The sequence below is a fragment of the Arabidopsis thaliana genome, chromosome 3 (genome assembly GCF_000001735.4).
Source record: "Arabidopsis thaliana chromosome 3, partial sequence".
In the NCBI taxonomy this organism is placed as follows: Eukaryota; Viridiplantae; Streptophyta; class Magnoliopsida; order Brassicales; family Brassicaceae; genus Arabidopsis; species Arabidopsis thaliana.
Window position 1 is genome coordinate 17,145,724 of NC_003074.8, and position 17,634 is coordinate 17,163,357.

At 35.6% G+C, this 17,634-nt stretch overlaps 5 protein-coding genes and 1 non-coding gene across 13 annotated transcripts; 4 read left to right on the plus strand and 2 right to left on the minus strand.

The window, feature by feature from the left end:
* Nucleotides 1–73: 73 nt before the first annotated feature.
* AT3G46570 (Glycosyl hydrolase superfamily protein) lies at nucleotides 74–1,144 on the minus strand (the record flags this gene model as incomplete). The annotated part of the gene is made up of 1 exon (NM_114524.1): nucleotides 74–1,144. The coding sequence occupies one exon, from the start codon at nucleotides 1,142–1,144 to the stop codon at nucleotides 74–76; it is 1,071 nt and encodes a 356-aa protein (NP_190241.1).
* A 1,364-nt stretch (nucleotides 1,145–2,508) lies between these two features.
* On the plus strand, nucleotides 2,509–3,874 carry MBD5 (methyl-CPG-binding domain protein 5). The gene is made up of 3 exons (NM_114525.3): nucleotides 2,509–2,844; nucleotides 3,147–3,272; nucleotides 3,354–3,874. The coding sequence occupies exons 1-3, from the start codon at nucleotides 2,674–2,676 to the stop codon at nucleotides 3,603–3,605; spliced, it is 549 nt and encodes a 182-aa protein (NP_190242.1). The 5' UTR covers nucleotides 2,509–2,673; the 3' UTR covers nucleotides 3,606–3,874.
* Nucleotides 3,875–4,028: 154 nt separating this feature from the next.
* AT3G46585 lies at nucleotides 4,029–4,100 on the plus strand. Its single transcript has one exon. It is a non-coding gene; the product is annotated as a tRNA-Gly (tRNA).
* A 2,636-nt stretch (nucleotides 4,101–6,736) lies between these two features.
* Nucleotides 6,737–10,517, plus strand: TRFL1 (TRF-like 1). 5 transcript variants are annotated; one of them, NM_001035744.2, is made up of 10 exons: nucleotides 6,737–7,360; nucleotides 7,852–7,999; nucleotides 8,094–8,658; nucleotides 8,726–8,869; nucleotides 8,956–9,018; nucleotides 9,108–9,187; nucleotides 9,271–9,467; nucleotides 9,555–9,848; nucleotides 9,916–9,979; nucleotides 10,050–10,517. In NM_001035744.2, the coding sequence occupies exons 2-10, from the start codon at nucleotides 7,919–7,921 to the stop codon at nucleotides 10,221–10,223; spliced, it is 1,662 nt and encodes a 553-aa protein (NP_001030821.1). In that variant the 5' UTR covers nucleotides 6,737–7,360; nucleotides 7,852–7,918; the 3' UTR covers nucleotides 10,224–10,517. The 5 variants fall into 5 exon arrangements, with proteins under 5 accessions (NP_001030821.1, NP_001326037.1, NP_190243.2 ...); NM_114526.3 differs by having other exon boundaries at nucleotides 7,052–7,360; nucleotides 8,097–8,658; nucleotides 10,050–10,462; NM_001035745.2 differs by having other exon boundaries at nucleotides 7,052–7,360; nucleotides 8,094–8,640; nucleotides 10,050–10,443.
* Nucleotides 10,518–11,861: 1,344 nt separating this feature from the next.
* Nucleotides 11,862–14,242, plus strand: AT3G46600 (GRAS family transcription factor; the record flags this gene model as incomplete). Of its 3 annotated transcripts, none has more annotated exons than NM_001339268.1 (2): nucleotides 12,096–12,486; nucleotides 12,575–14,076. In NM_001339268.1, the coding sequence occupies exon 2, from the start codon at nucleotides 12,949–12,951 to the stop codon at nucleotides 14,074–14,076; it is 1,128 nt and encodes a 375-aa protein (NP_001319695.1). In that variant the 5' UTR covers nucleotides 12,096–12,486; nucleotides 12,575–12,948. The 3 variants fall into 3 exon arrangements, with proteins under 3 accessions (NP_001319695.1, NP_001078251.1, NP_190244.1); NM_001084782.1 differs by having other exon boundaries at nucleotides 12,201–12,486; nucleotides 12,579–14,242; NM_114527.2 differs by having other exon boundaries at nucleotides 12,201–14,242.
* Nucleotides 14,040–16,752, minus strand: AT3G46610 (Pentatricopeptide repeat (PPR-like) superfamily protein). 2 transcript variants are annotated; one of them, NM_001339269.1, is made up of 2 exons: nucleotides 14,399–16,752; nucleotides 14,040–14,062 (listed from the first exon to the last, which is right to left on the minus strand). In NM_001339269.1, exon 1 carries the CDS (start codon nucleotides 16,496–16,498, stop codon nucleotides 14,501–14,503), a length of 1,998 nt encoding a protein of 665 aa, NP_001319696.1. In that variant the 5' UTR covers nucleotides 16,499–16,752; the 3' UTR covers nucleotides 14,040–14,062; nucleotides 14,399–14,500. The 2 variants fall into 2 exon arrangements, with proteins under 2 accessions (NP_001319696.1, NP_190245.1); NM_114528.2 differs by lacking the exon at nucleotides 14,040–14,062 and having other exon boundaries at nucleotides 14,282–16,752.
* Nucleotides 16,753–17,634: the final 882 nt, after the last annotated feature.

Here is a 17,634-nt window from a genome sequence, read left to right on the forward strand (position 1 = left end):
CCAAAAAATACTATTTCATCTTTTTATACAGAGGAACTTACTGTACAATATTGTTTAACACCTTGAAACTTGGTTACAATAATTGAAGCGTATATACCTTATTTGTTTTCATGATACCGACATCGTAAACCGGGGTGAAGTCCGGTTTAAACAAACCGAAGTTTTGCTCTGAAACCGAAGATTTGAGATTCTCGTTGAAGAGAGAAAAAACATAAGTTTCGAAAACCCGGTTTGGCATCAATGGAGTGCCCTTACCAGAATTCACATGCTTTATAAGGTTCCCATTGTAAGCTGCGGCATAATCTAAACCGACGCCGGTTTGGTTCGGTTCACCAGCTGAAGGCCAACCGGTCTCAGCCACAACAATGTCCACGTCACCGTACCCAAATCGTTTCATTGCGGAGTAAACAGCATCAAGCTGAGCGTCGAACATGTTGGTGTAGTTCAACTTCGTAACCGGGTCAACATATACAACGTCGTTTGTGTTAAAGAGTGCGTAGTTTAACGTTTCAGGTCCGAAACCGAAATATGGATACGGGTTAACCATAAAAGGAGACTTGGTGCGGTTGTGGAAGTCTAGGATTGGAGAGAAGATGGCTTTGTCGTACCCTTTACGGAACTTTCCGGAGCTAGGTGGCTCGGAGGAGCCTGAGAGGATACCGAGCGAGTGAGGCGTCGAGACTAAGATCCTACTGACGTTAGCAAGGTGTAATGCTAACGTAAGCGTCTCCATAGCGGGAAGGAGATGAGTGATGAGGGTTTTGTCGGATGTGGCGACGACTTCGTTTCCGACAGCAATGTAACGGATTGAAGTTGTTAGGAGGAAGGGGAGGAGGTTGTCGGAGAGCCATGAACGTGCGTTGGAAAGCTTGGAAAGAGAAATGATATCGGAGTTTGGGACGGTGACGGTGAGGGAGATTCCTGTAATGCCGGAAAATGCGGCGAGGATGTCGTGGTTTGTGTCGAAGATTTTGACGTGGTTGATTATTGTTTTTGTTTTGATGAAGTTGACGACTTGGTGAGGCGGTGGGAGGTTGTTGGCCACGGTGCCGTAGTTTACGCCGACTTGATATGCAGCGGAGAAGGGAAGGATGAGAGTGAGAATTAGGAAGTAAAGTTGATGAACAACTCTAGATCCCAACATGATCGTGAATGAGTTTATTTTATGACTTCCACGTTTAGCAAAACTTACTAGGAGTTGTTTTTTGGGAGCATGATCGTGTTCGGTTTGATTGTGGAGACGTGAGCGAGTGGCTCCCAAAAAATCACTCACTCCTAGTAAGTTTTGCTAAACGTGGAAGTTTTGCTAAACGTGGAAGTTTTGCTACATAATGTAATAATCATAAATTAATAACATTTGATAATTGAAACCATTAATAAGGATGTAAATAGTTGCAAATTAATTGTATTTGGGGGTGATTGGGAAGGGACTCTCAGACCATCCTCATCGGACAAATTTAAAAGGTGTCTTCAAATTTTAACAGAATAAAAAAAATAGGAAGATGAGAATTAATGCGCTGAATAGGAGTGACATGATGACTTTAATGTCTGTGGAAAAACATTTTTTGATACGGGAAAACACGAATGTGTCACCATGCTATTGGTTGGTGTTATTGTTTTTTATTTTTTCTCTTCATTTGACCAACAATTTTCTCTCTGTTCATTTTATCAATAAATTTCTCTCTCTTCATTTGGCAGTTAAGACATCCAATATACTGATCACCGATGTGGATGCTCTCATAGCTTTAAAGGTGTTTTAAAGTCCTCACAGTTTTTATTTTAACAGTCATGCTTTCTTGACTTTATTTTTTTTTAAAGTTCTCAAAGCCTTGTTTTTATTTGTTCTTTGTTTCCTTTTTTTTTTTAAAGTCACGATTACATGGCTTTCAAACAAATAAATATTAAAACTTTTCTTTTTCTTCTCCCATGATAATTAAAAACTTTCTACAATTTTATATATATTTTTTCACAAATCATTTTTGATTAATTAATTATTATTAATTTTATATTTTCTTTTAAGATCCAATTTACTAATAAATAATTTATTTATTACATGTGCAGTTTATTTGTTGAGAATATTTATTTAAGAATATTTTTTGTATTTTAATTTTATATTATTAATAAAATATATTTGTGTCACTATGTTGAAACATAATTCAATTTTAACATAATTTTATTTACAAAAATATATTTAATAATAGTAAAAATAGTACTCAAGCTTTTACAACTTTATATTACCAATCAGAATTTAACATCTAAAATCTCAACAGTTAAGTCTCTACATCCAAATTTTCTATGGTAAAAGTTTTTAAAGCCAAAACATTTACCGTCATCCTTACCGATCGGCCCATAGTTGTTCAAATAATTTATATCAGTTACACACATTTCGATTTTGATTTCGGTTACAAATATTTTATCCACTCTAATTCACAACAAGAAATTAATTTACCTTAATGGGCCCAAAAGCCCAAAAACTGCAACGTGGCTAATTAAGCCATTCCTCGAGCTCAAACTTTAAAACAGAAACAAAACTTCTAACTTACAAATTGTACTTCTGTCTTTTACTCTGTCTGATTCAGTCAAAAAGAAAGGAATATTAAAATCTCTCAATTTTATATACACTCACTCAATCATACCTTTCTCTGGAGACCTCCACAGGGTTTGTTTCCGGAAATGTCGAACGGCACGGATCAGGCTCAACCACCACCGGAGAACCCGGCTACTCCGGTGGATTCGAAGTCACGGAAACGTGCGACGCCAGGGGATGATAATTGGCTTCCTCCTGATTGGAGAACCGAAATTAGGGTTCGAACCTCTGGCACTAAAGCTGGTACTGTTGATAAGGTGAAAAAATCTCAGCCCTTTCAATTCCTTCGCAGATAGAATCGTCCGTACAAATGGAAATGTTATGTTGTTTGTTGATTTGAATTGGAACTTTTTCTTAGTATTTATGAAATTGGGTATTGAAGTTAGGTTATGATGATCTTATTGGTTTATATTTTAAGGTATTTGGAGACTTTATAACTAGTCTTTAAGTGTAACGTTGCTGTATGTATGCTTGTTGGATGAAGATTGCTCTGTTTAGGATGTTGTAGGTGTGAATATGATAATGCAGTGCTTGATGATGTCTTGTATTTGTAATGTAGTTCTACTACGAACCGATTACGGGTCGTAAGTTCCGGTCCAAGAACGAGGTTTTGTACTATTTGGAACACGGGACGCCTAAAAAGAAGTCCGTCAAGACAGCGGAAAACGGAGACTCACATTCCGAAGTGAGTTTGTTAGTAGACATTACCTTAAGGTTTAAACCCGTGTTTTACCTGAACTGTTGTTGTTTTTGCACATTTTTGTAGCATTCTGAAGGTAGAGGAAGCGCTAGGCGGCAGACAAAATCCAACAAAAAGGTTACTGAGCCACCGCCAAAGCCGTTGAACTTCGATTTTCTGAATGTGCCGGAGAAGGTTACTTGGACTGGGATAAACGGTTCAGAAGAAGCTTGGTTGCCTTTCATTGGGGACTACAAGATTCAAGAATCTGTCAGCCAAGATTGGGACAGAGTATTCACTCTTGTCACCTCCCAAAACGCTGGAAAAACGATGTTCTAGAAGATTGCTGCAGAAACTCACAAATTGTAATAACACGCGCTGCTAGATTATCATATCTACTTAGTATTTACTGATCGTTGGTTGGAATGCAGGTTAATTTTTTAGTAGTGATAGTTTTAGTAACACTTTGATTTGAGTTGTAATGTACTTTCTTAACATTTTCTTAGATAATTTGAAGGCAATGTATGTCTATATTATTGCCTTTGAGAGAATCCGATAGTAACAAAGTTATGAAATCTAAAGTTCGATGTGCGGTACTTCTCTGCTCAGTTCTCTCTGCTTTAAATTGTGAATCATCAGTTATGCATAGGCTCTATCTATCTATGCTTCTCTGCCTTTGTCCTAAATGATATACGGAAGCATACTGACATAATTTGGAATAAGTTCAAGTTATAACAGAACAGTGTGAAAATATGAACCAAAGCGTCTGTAGTCCAACGGTTAGGATAATTGCCTTCCAAGCAATAGACCCGGGTTCGACTCCCGGCAGACGCATTTTTAAATTTTGACATTTTACGCTCGTTGTTTATGAACAGTAAATATTTTCTTTAGATCTTTGTTTAAGAATTTTTTTTCTTTCTAAAATGGCTAAGAACATTGTCGTCAAAGACTATAATTCTTTTCTGTCTTATGCAGTGGATAAAAAAGGGGTTCTTATCGCACTTTTCAGTTATCGTTTGTTTCCTATCAGAAAACAAAATGGGAAAAATTCTCCACCTCAAAATTCGAGGAATTCTAACGGCGTGGAGATGAATAATTACCAAAAGTAACATATACACCCCCGTCGAAAATAACGAGTTTTCAAAAAAGATATTTTCGGTTGATTTGTCGATAATCATCTGCACTACGCTGCGGTATATTTTCAGATTTTTTTATCGTTTAATTTAAATATAATTTTAATTATCTAATCATTCACTCATGTAATAAATAATTATTTTTATTATTAAAATATTTTTTTCAAACAACATTTTCAACAATGCATCATATACACATTTCCTAAACAATGTTCGTCTTAAACCAATTAAATAGAGGGTAATGCTGGGATTCTCGAAACCTAATTAAGAATTTGATGATTAAACTTCTTACATACTCTTTACCCTCGGTGATTTATTATATAGATAAAAATCTGCAAACTATTCAAACTATTAAATAATTCATGACAACTATACACTCATTATTTGAGTTAAGATTACAGAAAAACATCTTCGAGTATGAGAAAACCGATAAAATAATTTTATTGAAAACATATAATAACAAAATAAATTTAGTATTAGTACAATTAAATATGAAAAATTAAATAATAAATACATCATTAATCTATAAATTAGAAGTTGAAGAGCTTACATTAATTATTTAGTGGACATAGGGCAAATGTTAAAGTGATGATGTGTCAATCATATGGAAAGAGTTGGCCAACTTTCATATATATGATTGGAGTGAATCGAATCTACATCATTCATCAACCAAAAAATAATCTAGAAAAATATATATCATAATTTCTAACTAAACTAAACAAAAACGCTCGTTGTTATATTTTAGCTTTTTAAATATAATAAAGCTCGTATTGACAAAGCTAACGGATAAACCCTTATTATTTTGACTGGTTAATTGTTATCTCAAAGAAAAAGTATTTAACATCCTGACTTTAAATTTAGAAAAGTTCATCGACTATTTGTGATGTCCCTTCAAAAAGATTAAAAAACCATAACAAAAGTTAAATGTTTCTCTGGGTTGTACAAATGTTAGATGTTAACTGGACCAGATCACATATAATATAAGAAAATGAACCTGATTAATTCTCTTTACTGAGCTAAATTTTTTACTGACAAGTCTATCAAATTTTACCATCATACTTAAATCCTCAAAAACACATAAACTATACAGTACTTTTTTCTTATTACGTATTTACTATTCTATGCATGAAATTGCGTAAATGTTTGGTTGTATGCATATTAGAATATTCTTTTTATTTTTCTCTCCAACAGATTTAATATTGAACGGTGGTGTTCGTATGATATAAATTCAAAACCACCCACCTTTTATCCTTTCGAACTTTTTCGAGATAGGATAAGATGACATAATTATTTTATTTGTAATTTAGGAAAAGGGGTAGGCCTTTTTTTTTTTCTTTCAAATTAATGATTGTGGGGCTAAAAAAAATAATTTGTGTCCAACACAGGATATAATATTTTGAAACTTGAACGTAAATGTTGACTTTTGATTTTTTTTTCTTCTCAGCTTTTGTTAAATTTAAACTCGTTCCCTTATCAGATTTATTAAAATGGTGAGTGACGAAAAAAAAAAAAATGGTGAGTGAAACGTTAGAGAAATCGACGTATGAAATGAAATTATGAGAGTGTACAGAGAAATATTTGAACAATACTTAGAGCTGACAACAAATTCAAACACTGAATTAGTTCTTGAAGACAAACTCGCTCTTTGCTATAGTTGAGGAGAAGAATCCCACATACTCAATTATAGATCGAGAACGAATCTTTACGTTTTAGTTTTCTTGTCACATTTACTATGTAAAATGGTTCATATTATTATTAAATTTTCATTTATTTTCAAAATAAATTTTTTACAAATATATATATATTTTAATATGATGTTAAAGGTTTTTGTACATAAATTACCTTTTAATTTTGTTTGGTTTATTTAGAAATCAAAATGTAATTTATTATCTACCTAAAAACACGGTTCTTTCAGTATAAAAATTTACAGAATATAAATCATTAAAAGCAAATAACTAATTAGTATTGTATTAAAAATTAAACACTTATCTAATAATACAAAACTTTTGTTCTAAAACATGAAAACGGAAGAAGTATGTTTCTTTTAAAACTATGAAATTCATATACCATATTCAGTTTTATTTAATATCATTTAATATGAATCGACTACCTCATAATTATACAATATAGCAAACTAGGGACCATCTTATCTTTTACGTGATTCCTAAAACATAAATATTTATGGGAATGTTGCCCAAAAAAAAAAATATATATATATATATATTTATGGGAATTTTATCATTTTCTTCCTATTAAGAAAAACCTCAAAAATAAAAATATTAAAATACAAAAGGAAAACATAAAAGCACAAACGAATATTCCAAATATAAACTAAAAATAATACTCATAAACCCAAAAATACATTTTTCCTTTCCCGAAATTCTTTTTTTTGTTAATATTATTATCATGACAAGACGAAATTTACTCAAAAGGCTACGAACCAAAGCCATGTGATGACTACATCAGTACCACGTGTCAAGATCTAAGGACTTAACGAGTTACGAGTGTGTCGTGGGCCATCGACCATGGAAAAGCAACGAGTCTTTAGGTGAATGTTTTACTTGCTATAACCGGTAACAACGGGTCTGGTAATACCGGTAGCTCCGGTGGTTGGTTGAGTTATATGGCTATGGGGGTTTAAGCAAGAAAGACGTGGTCGTGTTCTTCTTATAAGGGTTTTTGTTTATAATTTGGTAATCGAAAAAGAGAGATTTGATAAAATCCTTTGTGTTGAAGGAAAAAAAAATCATATAGGTAACGTTTGATACAAGTAAAAAAAAAAAATTTCCATCACTTTCTTGGGTAAAAAAAACATGGGTTAGAGGAAAAACTGGGGAAAAGATTTTAGATTAAGTGCGTAAAGAATTCTGATTCCTTCGTCTCCGATCTCTCATTTTTCTGGAGAAATTGTCAAAAATTTCAGATATCTATATTGTCTTGGAACTGAAGATTCATCGAAAGGTGAGAAAGATTTAAACTTTTTTTGATGGTTTTTGTGTTCTCGATTTTGTCAAAAGTTTTTGTGTTTGTTTGATCATCGAGAAACTTAGTAAAAATTCATTTTTTATGTGAATTTAGATTTGGAATTTTCAAATTCAAGTTCTTTTGGTTTGGATCTTAAAAGGGTTTTTGTTATCTTTTTGAACTTATCATCATCTTCGATTGAAATTTTTCGTTTTCTTATATGATCAGAATCATCTCATTCATCGATCTGTGAACTCCGATCTGAGAATTTGAAAGTGTCTCTCTTTTTGTTCTAAGTTGATCTGTTTATCCTTTAATTCAAAGATCGAAGCTTTTTTATAATTGAATTACGTTTTGTGTTCTTCAATTCGGATCTTGTGTTTATTAGGGTTTTAGAATGGTTTATCAGATTTGATTTGATATTACCGATCTGTGATTCTTGAATTGAATTGAGTCTTCTTATGGTTCTTGTTTCTTATATACTACAGATTGGTGAGTTTTATTCGCTGCTTATCGCTTGTGGCAATCACATCATCTGTGTTATGCATCCAAGTAATGGTGTCACATAAAGTCTTAGAATTTGGAGATGATGGTTACAAATTACCTGCTCAAGCTCGAGCTCCGAGATCACTCCGGGTAAATGACCCTTTGCTATATTCTCTGTTTAGCTGTTAAAGAATTTATCAGTTACATGAATGATCACTCGCATGTTTGTTCACATTTTTGCTAGAAGAAGCGCATTTACGAAAAGAAGATACCAGGAGATGATAAGATGTGCGCGATTGACTTATTGGCCACCGTAGCTGGAAGCTTGCTTCTCGAGAGCAAAAGTCCGGTAAACGCGTGTCTAGTTGTACAAAATACTGTAAAGAATGAATACCCGGCTGATGAAAACCCCGTAAAGGCGGTTCCTTATTCGGAATCCCCGAGCCTATTTGACAATGGCAAGTGTGGATTTAGCTCTGTGATAACAAATCCTAATCACTTGTTGGTAGGTGACAAAGTAGGAAAGGAGGTGGAGGGTTTTAGTAGTTTGGGTGTGAGTGGTGATGTAAAGCCTGATGTTGTAGCTAGTATAGGTAGTAACAGTAGTACCGAGGTGGGAGCATGTGGGAACGGTAGTCCCAACGAGTCTCGGGATGATGTAAATTTGTTTAGTAGAAATGATGATGATGAAAACTTTTCGGGTTACATTCGAACTCGTATGACTAGGCCTGTGCCTCGTATTGGAGACAGAAGAATTAGGAAGATATTGGCATCTAGACATTGGAAAGGAGGTTCGAAGAACAACACAGGTAAAATCGCCTTTTGTTTTAGTTTTGACTATCTTTATTATTGTGATTTGATGTTTGGTATTTGCAGATGCAAAGCCATGGTATTGCTCAAAGAGGAGTTATTACTTGCACCATCATCAGAGGAGTTATCCCATCAAGAAAAGGAAATACTTTGACAGTGTTTACGACTCGAACTCTGATGATTACCGTTTGCAAGGAAAGACTCATAAAGGTCCAAAACTTGTAATCTTCTCATTCTCTTGTTAGTATGTTGTAAGTCTTTGCTGTTGTAACACGGTTTTGCAAATTCATCCGCAGGAAGCAGAACAATATCTTCCATGAAAAGTCGAAATGCGTCCTTTGTGTCAAGGGATCATCATGGTAATTTAATGGAGTCTCAAGTCTCAATCTATCCTTTGTTCGCTTATTGTTTCGTTGAAATATTTTTGTTTTGTTTTGTTACTCTTTAGTGAAGCTGCGGATCAAGTCTTTTAGGGTGCCTGAGCTTTTCGTAGAGATTCCAGAAACTGCTACTGTTGGCTCCTTGAAGGTGTAATAACAAAACCTAGTTGTGCTGAAAATCCTGATCAAGAAGAACTTATATTTGTATTTTTGTAATGTCGGGGTTGTCAGCGGATGGTGATGGAAGCAGTGACCACCATACTGGGTGATGGACTTCGAGTCGGGCTGATGGTTCAAGGAAAGAAAGTCCGAGATGATGGCAAAACTCTTCTTCAGACTGGGATCTCTGAGGAGAACAACCACTTGGATTCTCTTGGTTTCAGCCTTGAACCTAGCTTAGAGACCACCCCTCAACCACTGTTATCCAGGTTCACTCTTCTCTTCACTCTCAGAGATGCCACATCGATAAAAAATCAATCTTTTGCGGCTTAAGGGCCTTGTTTTCTCTCTGCCAGTTATCTGTCAGATCATGCCTGTGATGATGTGACGTTATGCCACGACAATGCGTTGGATTCTAGTCATGAGCCAGAACCATCCCCAGCTGACTCATTTGGGAAACTAGGCACAAGTGATCATTCTAGAGCTTTGATTCCTGTTGCCTCAGCAGCAATGCTGGCTCCTCGGCCTCCTAACCGTAAGTTTAAAAGGACTGAGCAGCAGCTAGCTGCACAACGCAGAATTCGTCGACCTTTCTCAGTTACTGAAGTAGAAGCACTGGTCCAAGCCGTTGAGAAACTCGGAACCGGAAGGTACAAAACAAAGAAATAGCACTTTCTCTTCTTCATGTTGCTGACAAAATGTGTTTGAAAACTACAGGTGGAGAGATGTGAAGGTTCGTGCTTTCGAGGACGCAGACCATCGTACCTATGTTGATCTCAAGGTTAGTTAGTTTTTTAACTAACTCTTAACCTTAATATATACAGTTTGGTATTGAGTCTTTGCCTTTGTAGGATAAGTGGAAGACGCTGGTCCACACGGCAAGGATATCTCCACAACAGCGGAGAGGAGAGCCGGTGCCACAGGAACTTCTGGACCGTGTTTTGAAGGCACACGCTTACTGGTCACAACACCTAATGCATCAACTGCAGACTGAGCCACCATCCACTCAGGTAGAGGCTCTCTAATCTGAACAGGTTCTTGGTCTAAAGAACCTTTGTGTATTATTATGATGATCCATATTGTAAGATTCTGACATAGTTGAAGATCTGGTCTCAGTTCTTCTTTGTTTTTTTTTTTCTTTCTTTCAAATGTAAAGTTTTATAATTGGAAATAAGGTTGGGTTTTTTCTAACAATGTAAAGGATTTGTTGTAAATCTTTGGTGACATTTTTATTCTGTCTATATGATTTATGGCTCGGCCTATCATATCACAACGACAACGAACTGATATATATATACCTCATCCAAACTCTAGGAGTGCTGGAGAATTCAATTGTTGGATAAATTGTTACTCAAGCTGGTCTATGTTTGGTCAGTTTATGGTTCACATGTGTCCTATATTAGGAAAGAATACACAGAAGCTTGTGCTTGTGAGTGGTATGTGTGCTATGGTATTTACCTTAAATACGGGTCGTTCAGAGTAATAAGCTGGTCTCAAAGCCTCTTTTAAAGGCTATAGCCACAAACAAAGGCACAAAATCCTGGATCTCTAACCAGTAAAGAAGTCGATGTTGAACTAAAGTTCGCAAATATTTGCAGATAGCATTGAGTAGGCAAGCTCTTCCCACTTTTTTTTTTTTTTTTTTCACTGAACTGTTGCCTTTCATTGAATATTGGAGTTTGTGAAAAAATTTAAAGCAATTAGCAATAAAATCAAAAGGATATTGAAGTTTACATTTGGACCTGGACGAGATAATAGAGGATAACGTTCAATTTATTAGAAGTTATGATGACTGATATATTTACCGATTTAAAACTAATATATTTAGCAACTTGACGCAGCAAGAAAATTATGATTCTTAACTAATATACACCATATTATATATATTTAGAAGATTTAATTAATATTTAAAATTATGCTTTTTATTTGATTTTGTTTTAAATCGTCATATAATACATAAAATAAAATCAAAAAACAATTTTTTTTTATACATATATTGTGATTTTTAATTTTAAACACGGACACGTATTACCCAATTGACAAAATAATGTGTATGTTTAATGTTCCACATTGACTAAAATATTTAGACAATGATTCAGAATCATATCATATAATGAATATTTACAATAATAAAATAACTGGGTTTTTGTTGGAATGGGTTTTGCGGAACGGATTTTTGAATCTACATTAATAACAAATTAAAATATCATTAATCTGCCGTTTCAATACATATTAAATCTTTTTTTTAACACCACTAATATTATACATATCAAATCAGTCTGATTTAAAAAAATATATATAAAACCAAAATGTCTCATGGTATAATGTTACTATATAAAAATTGTAAATTATAAAATATTAATGTCTTAGAGAATTGTATAATTTTCAAACTTTTATATATAATAAATAATCATTAAATTTTAAAAATCACTACTTAAAAAAAAAAAAAAAATCAAGGGACAGGTTATACAATTAAGATTTACATCTTGTTTTTTTTTTGGAATTTTGGTGATGTGGTAACAGACTACTAAATAGTTTACGCGTATTATATGCAAAATAAATTATCAAACAAATATATTGTAGTAAATTATAAAATTTACTATATTATTATTTAAAAACTGAAATTTGCTTGTGTCTTGTAGAAAAAAAAACTGAACCAAAACAAACTTAATTTACTTCGAAGTTTTATATTTCGTTATACAAAAAGAAAAAGTCTAAATTTCTAAATACATTTAGAAAATATATTCAAGGTAATAACTAATAAGTCAAATATTTGACCAGACAAGTGACCAAAAGGAAGACAACAACAAGAAAACAAATAGCTTTTTAGCCATTTGGACCCACGACAGTAGATAAAGTCTTGGACATATTATTACTAACCTTTTGTGGCGGCTTAGTGTTTATCTTCAACCCCACACATTCTCTGTTTCCTCGAAACTTCATTTTTCTTCTTTGCCAAGACAAAGATTAAATAAGACAAATATCAACCCTATCCTTTGTTTATATCAACAACATCTCGCAACTTGTGTTCACATGAAACTTCTCACTACTCTCTTTCATTTCCTCTTTTCGTTGACTTACTAAAGTACTCTTGTTTCAATCTTCATTCTAGAGAGATTCTGTTTCATGGATGCTATTTTGCCAGTACCCGTTGATGGGTTCAGATTCGACACCGGTTCTGGATCTTGTTGCAAACCGAGGAACAATCTTGAATCTGGGACGACCAATCGTTTCACTTGTTTCAACGAATCTGAATCTCAGAGCAACCCTTCTCCGACCGAGTCTAAGGTATGTTCAGATTACCTTCCTGTCTTTAAGTACATCAATGACATGTTGATGGAAGAAGATCTTGAAGGTCAGTCTTGTATGTTGGAAGACAGTTTGGCTTTACAAGCCGCAGAGAGATCTTTCTTCGAAGTGCTTCAAGATCAAACTCCAATCTCGGGTGATCTAGAGGATGGTTCTCTTGGAAACTTCAGTTCTATAACGAGTTTGCATCAACCTGAAGTTTCAGAGGAGTCAACCAGAAGGTATCGACATAGGGATGATGATGAAGATGATGATCTTGAGAGTGGAAGGAAATCGAAGCTCCCTGCGATTTCTACGGTGGATGAGTTAGCAGAGAAGTTTGAGGAAGTGTTGTTGGTATGTCAAAAGAATGATCAGGGAGAAGCAACAGAGAAGAAAACAAGACACGTAAAAGGCTCATCGAATCGATACAAGCAGCAAAAGTCAGATCAGCCAGTAGATATGAGGAATCTTTTGATGCAATGCGCGCAAGCTGTGGCGAGTTTTGACCAGAGAAGAGCTTTTGAGAAACTGAAGGAGATAAGAGAACACTCTTCTCGCCACGGTGATGCGACTCAAAGACTTGGTTATCACTTTGCTGAGGCGCTTGAAGCTCGTATTACAGGAACCATGACTACACCAATATCTGCTACTTCTAGCAGAACATCAATGGTGGACATTTTGAAGGCGTACAAGGGATTTGTTCAGGCTTGCCCCACCTTAATAATGTGTTATTTCACTGCAAACAGAACAATCAATGAGCTTGCTTCCAAAGCAACCACACTTCACATCATTGATTTTGGGATTCTCTATGGATTTCAATGGCCTTGTCTGATACAAGCTTTGTCAAAACGTGACATCGGACCACCACTGCTCCGTGTGACTGGTATCGAGCTTCCTCAGTCAGGTTTCCGTCCATCAGAGCGGGTAGAAGAGACCGGGCGAAGACTAAAGAGGTTCTGTGACAAGTTCAATGTCCCGTTTGAGTACAGTTTCATAGCCAAGAATTGGGAGAACATAACTCTTGATGATCTGGTGATCAATAGTGGCGAGACAACAGTTGTCAACTGCATCCTCCGGCTACAATATACACCTGATGAAACCGTGTCCCTCAACTCACCGAGAGACACGGCTCTGAAACTATTCAGAGACATCAACCCTGACCTCTTTGTGTTTGCAGAGATTAACGGGACTTACAATTCACCCTTCTTCCTAACAAGGTTCAGAGAAGCTCTCTTCCATTGCTCGTCACTCTTTGACATGTATGAGACCACATTATCAGAAGACGACAATTGCAGGACACTGGTGGAGAGGGAACTAATCATAAGAGATGCAATGAGTGTGATAGCCTGTGAAGGGTCTGAGCGGTTTGCAAGGCCAGAGACCTACAAGCAATGGCAGGTTAGGATTCTAAGAGCAGGATTTAGACCAGCGAAACTAAGCAAACAGATAGTAAAGGACGGGAAAGAGATAGTGAAAGAACGTTACCACAAAGATTTTGTGATCGACAATGATAACCACTGGATGTTTCAGGGCTGGAAAGGAAGAGTCCTTTATGCTGTTTCTTGCTGGAAACCTGCTAAGAAGTAATAAAACAGTTCTGTAATCATTTGCATAATTTTGCTAGCTTTCCATTTCTTTGTTTTTGGTTTCAAAGTGTTGTAGAAACTGTTTGCTCTCATATATATTGAATGAGTCTCTCTCTTTCTCTCTACTTTCTTGCAAGTACATATGGCAAACCAAGAATTCAAAACTTATTTCAAAAAGATCCATAACTTTGAACTGAACAAACCAGTTTGCATATCAATGTGTCTGATGATAATACAGATGTTGTACGAAGATAAAAATTCACAATATAAACAGAGAGACTAGACAAACTAAAAAGAGTATTAAAGAACAAGAAAGTGATTACTTGGAAACTTTCTTCTTCCCTGTAATGGCAATTTTCTTGCCTTTAAGGGTCCTTGGATGCGCCTTACCCCACGGTAACCTTGTACAATGTGTTTTCGTCAGACTAAGGTCTATTCTTTTTGTCTGGTCGAGGACCCAAAAGATTAAGATCAATGGTGGCTCCATAAGTCTCAGCTGATTTAACAACCGCATCATATGGCTTAGAAGAGAGTTTAAGCCCTTCGTTTTGAGCCTTCACATGTAACTCATAAGCAAGCCTTGGCTTTGCATCATTTGCAAGAGCCTCAATCAACATCTCGTAAGTTATCTCGTTAGGCTCAACATTCTCACTTTTCATTCTATGAAACCACTCATAAGCCACACCACTTAACCCGTTCCTCGCGCAACCACTTATAACCGCGTTGAAAGTCACAACGCTCGGTTCAATACCCTTTGAAGCCATTTCCTTGAGAAGGGTATCCAAAAGATTGAACTTTTGCTGTCCTGTCAAAACTGAAGCCATTGTTGTGTACGCGTAAAGATTTGGCTCAATCCCTACCTTAATCATATGGTTCCAAACCCGAAACGCCTCATCATATAGCTTCCCTTTCTCAAGAGCACTGAGTAGTGCACCGTATGAGATGACCGTTGGCTTTTCACCATTGTCAACCATTGCTTTAAAGATTTGGATCGCAGCTGTGGTCTCAGAGGCTTTTGAACATGCTACAAGAACCGCGTTCCAATGTCTCCTCTGCGGTTTCAATCCTTTATCTTCCATTTTGTTAAGTAACCTAACTCCCCATCTCCATATCCCTCTCTTGCTAGCTGCACTCAGCAAGATATTGAAATGAGAGACCACTAACTCATAAGACAAATTGTTAGGTTCAGGTCCTTCGTCAAGAAGATCCTCGTAGATCTCCAACGCTGCCCACCATTTCTTAGCCTTACCCATCAGCCAAATCAAATGGTTGCAAACAGACAGACTTATCTCAGAAAACCTCTCTCTGATTCTTTTATACAACTCTTTACCAACAATATAATGCTCTTCACGAGTACATGCCCATATAAGCCTCTCGTGCTCTTCCCTACTCGGTCTAACCCCTGCACTGTCCATTGCATTCAAAAGCTTCAACACTCTAGTAGTCCAATTATCATCTTTCACCAACCACCGCCTCATCACTTGGTAGCATATTCTACCAATAAAGTTCTCAAGCTTAACAAACTCAAATTCCCAATCGTAACCAACATCATTCCCTATTTCCCTCTTTGCGTATTTCTCTCTCAATTCAACAAAGAACTCTAAAGCTCCCATACCGTCTTCCATTCTTCTGTAAACAAGCAAAGCCGTTGAATATGTAATCGGGTTAGGCTCAAAACCCTTTTCCTTGGTTAAATCAAGAATCCCAAGAGCCTTGAGAAACTCACCTTCCTCCATGTAAATAACCATCAAAGTATTGTAAGTAACAATGTTTGGAACAATCCCTTCTTCCTCCATATCTTTCAGTATCTTCTCTGCTTCCCCAAACCCTCTCATAGCACCCAAAAGGCTGTTATATATAAAAAGATTTGGACCTATGACACCGCCTGATTCACTCTTCTTCCTCTTAAGCCAATCTACTACAGCTACCGCAGGCTTCAATCTCTTGTCCTTGCCAAAACCCTTTATCATAGCACAAAAGACTTGCAGAGGCAACTCTCCCTTGTCCTTGAGAACAGCATCCACATCATCAGCTGTCTTAGCAGCTCGTAAACTAAACGCTAATTCTCTAACATCAACTCTTAAATTGTTCTTTTCTCCTCCATTTGCTGAACTTAAATCTTCCGTGGAAACTTCTTCTTCCCCGAGCTCGAGCTCTCGTTGCTCAGTGGCCCATCCTACCCCAAACGATGATCCCAACAAACTTCTCTTTGGCTCACACAAAAACAGAACTTTCCTGTTACTCGAAACGAAGATGAAGCTAGAGATACTACTACTACTACCGAAGCAAGCCTGTTCAAGAAAGCAAAGTCTCTTTCTAGTAGTCTTAGGGCTAACTACAAAACAAGAACAATCCAACTCAAATTCCAATCTTGATCCAACTAAAAGACCAGACTTTAATGGCAAAATGCTTAAAGCTTGCATCTTTTTCCAAACACAATCTCACAACTAGCGTTATGTAGCATGGAAGCGTCAAAAGACACACGATTTCACGCTTCAAAAGCGCAACGGAAGCACTCTCTTCCAATTTTGCAAAATCAGAAGCGCAAAGTTCTTTCAGAAACTGAAGCGTAAAGATCTCTTACAAATTAATATTGAACAAAAACGAAAATTGAGGAGGGCTTGAAAATAACTTCAATGGCGGATTCAGAGCCGCGAAGAAGAAGATAGAATTTTTGTCTTCTTTTCTTTATGTGAAAACTGAAAATAAAATACTATTGGGCTTATGGGCCTCAATTAAGCATGAGATTTAAAAAGCCTTTTCTACAAATTAAAAAATTGCTAAATTAATTGTTTTTTAGAAATGAAAAATGTAATTAAAATCCCCAACTTATTGAAAAAGTTGATTTGGATCTTTAACTCTCGATGAAACGAAATAAATATCAAACTTCTATTTTTCAAAAATAACAAACTTTCGTTGGTTAAATAGGTTAACATATCCCGTTAACGAAGTTAATTTTTTGTCAATATACATGTTAACTGAAAACGACATTGTTTTCTATAATAACAAAATGACGTCTTTTTGTCGTAACGGATGAACGAAATCCTTAAATTCAATCTTATATCTCTAAATCGAGCAAAATCCATGATCCTAAATTTTCATATAATTTGACACTCGGGATTTTATTGAACAATTACGACAAAACGATGTTGTTTATTGTGAGAGGAAATGCTATCGTTTTCAATTCACAGGTCTGTTAAAAGAAAATTAACTTTGTTAACATGCTCTGTTAACTTACTTAACATCATGTCTCAAATTTGAATAAACGTTGAGATATTAAAAAATCTTCAATAATATAGGAAAAGAAAACTATCTCTGGTCGTGCATCGTGTGCAAAGTAGTCCATTCTCTTTAGTTTTTCTTTTTGGGTTTTCCAATATATATCTTTAACTAAAACAGAAATTGTAATACTTTTCGTAAAACTAAGTTTTCATATAGTTGAATGGACAGTGATAGGTGTACTAAGATGAATGTGAGTAGTGGGAACTGAGAAGTCTTCATAGGCCATGTCTTGTAAGAACTCACATGCTCACATGTGGATATGAAATTGGTCCAAAGT

What these genes read in the sequence shown, in the direction of transcription:
- MBD5 (NM_114525.3), top strand. Translation starts at nt 2,674, where the DNA reads ATGTCGAACGGCACGGATCAGGCTCAACCACCACCGGAGAACCCGGCT. An exon ending in AAGCTGGTACTGTTGATAAG is followed by an intron (nt 2,845 to 3,146) that starts GTGAAAAAATCT and finishes TTTGTAATGTAG; the next exon opens with TTCTACTACGAACCGATTAC. An exon ending in ACGGAGACTCACATTCCGAA is followed by an intron (nt 3,273 to 3,353) that starts GTGAGTTTGTTA and finishes ACATTTTTGTAG; the next exon opens with CATTCTGAAGGTAGAGGAAG.
- TRFL1 (NM_001035744.2), top strand. Translation starts at nt 7,919, where the DNA reads ATGGTGTCACATAAAGTCTTAGAATTTGGAGATGATGGTTACAAATTA. An exon ending in GCAAGGAAAGACTCATAAAG is followed by an intron (nt 8,870 to 8,955) that starts GTCCAAAACTTG and finishes ATTCATCCGCAG; the next exon opens with GAAGCAGAACAATATCTTCC. An exon ending in CTACTGTTGGCTCCTTGAAG is followed by an intron (nt 9,188 to 9,270) that starts GTGTAATAACAA and finishes CGGGGTTGTCAG; the next exon opens with CGGATGGTGATGGAAGCAGT.
- AT3G46610 (NM_001339269.1), bottom strand. Translation starts at nt 16,498, where the DNA reads ATGCAAGCTTTAAGCATTTTGCCATTAAAGTCTGGTCTTTTAGTTGGA.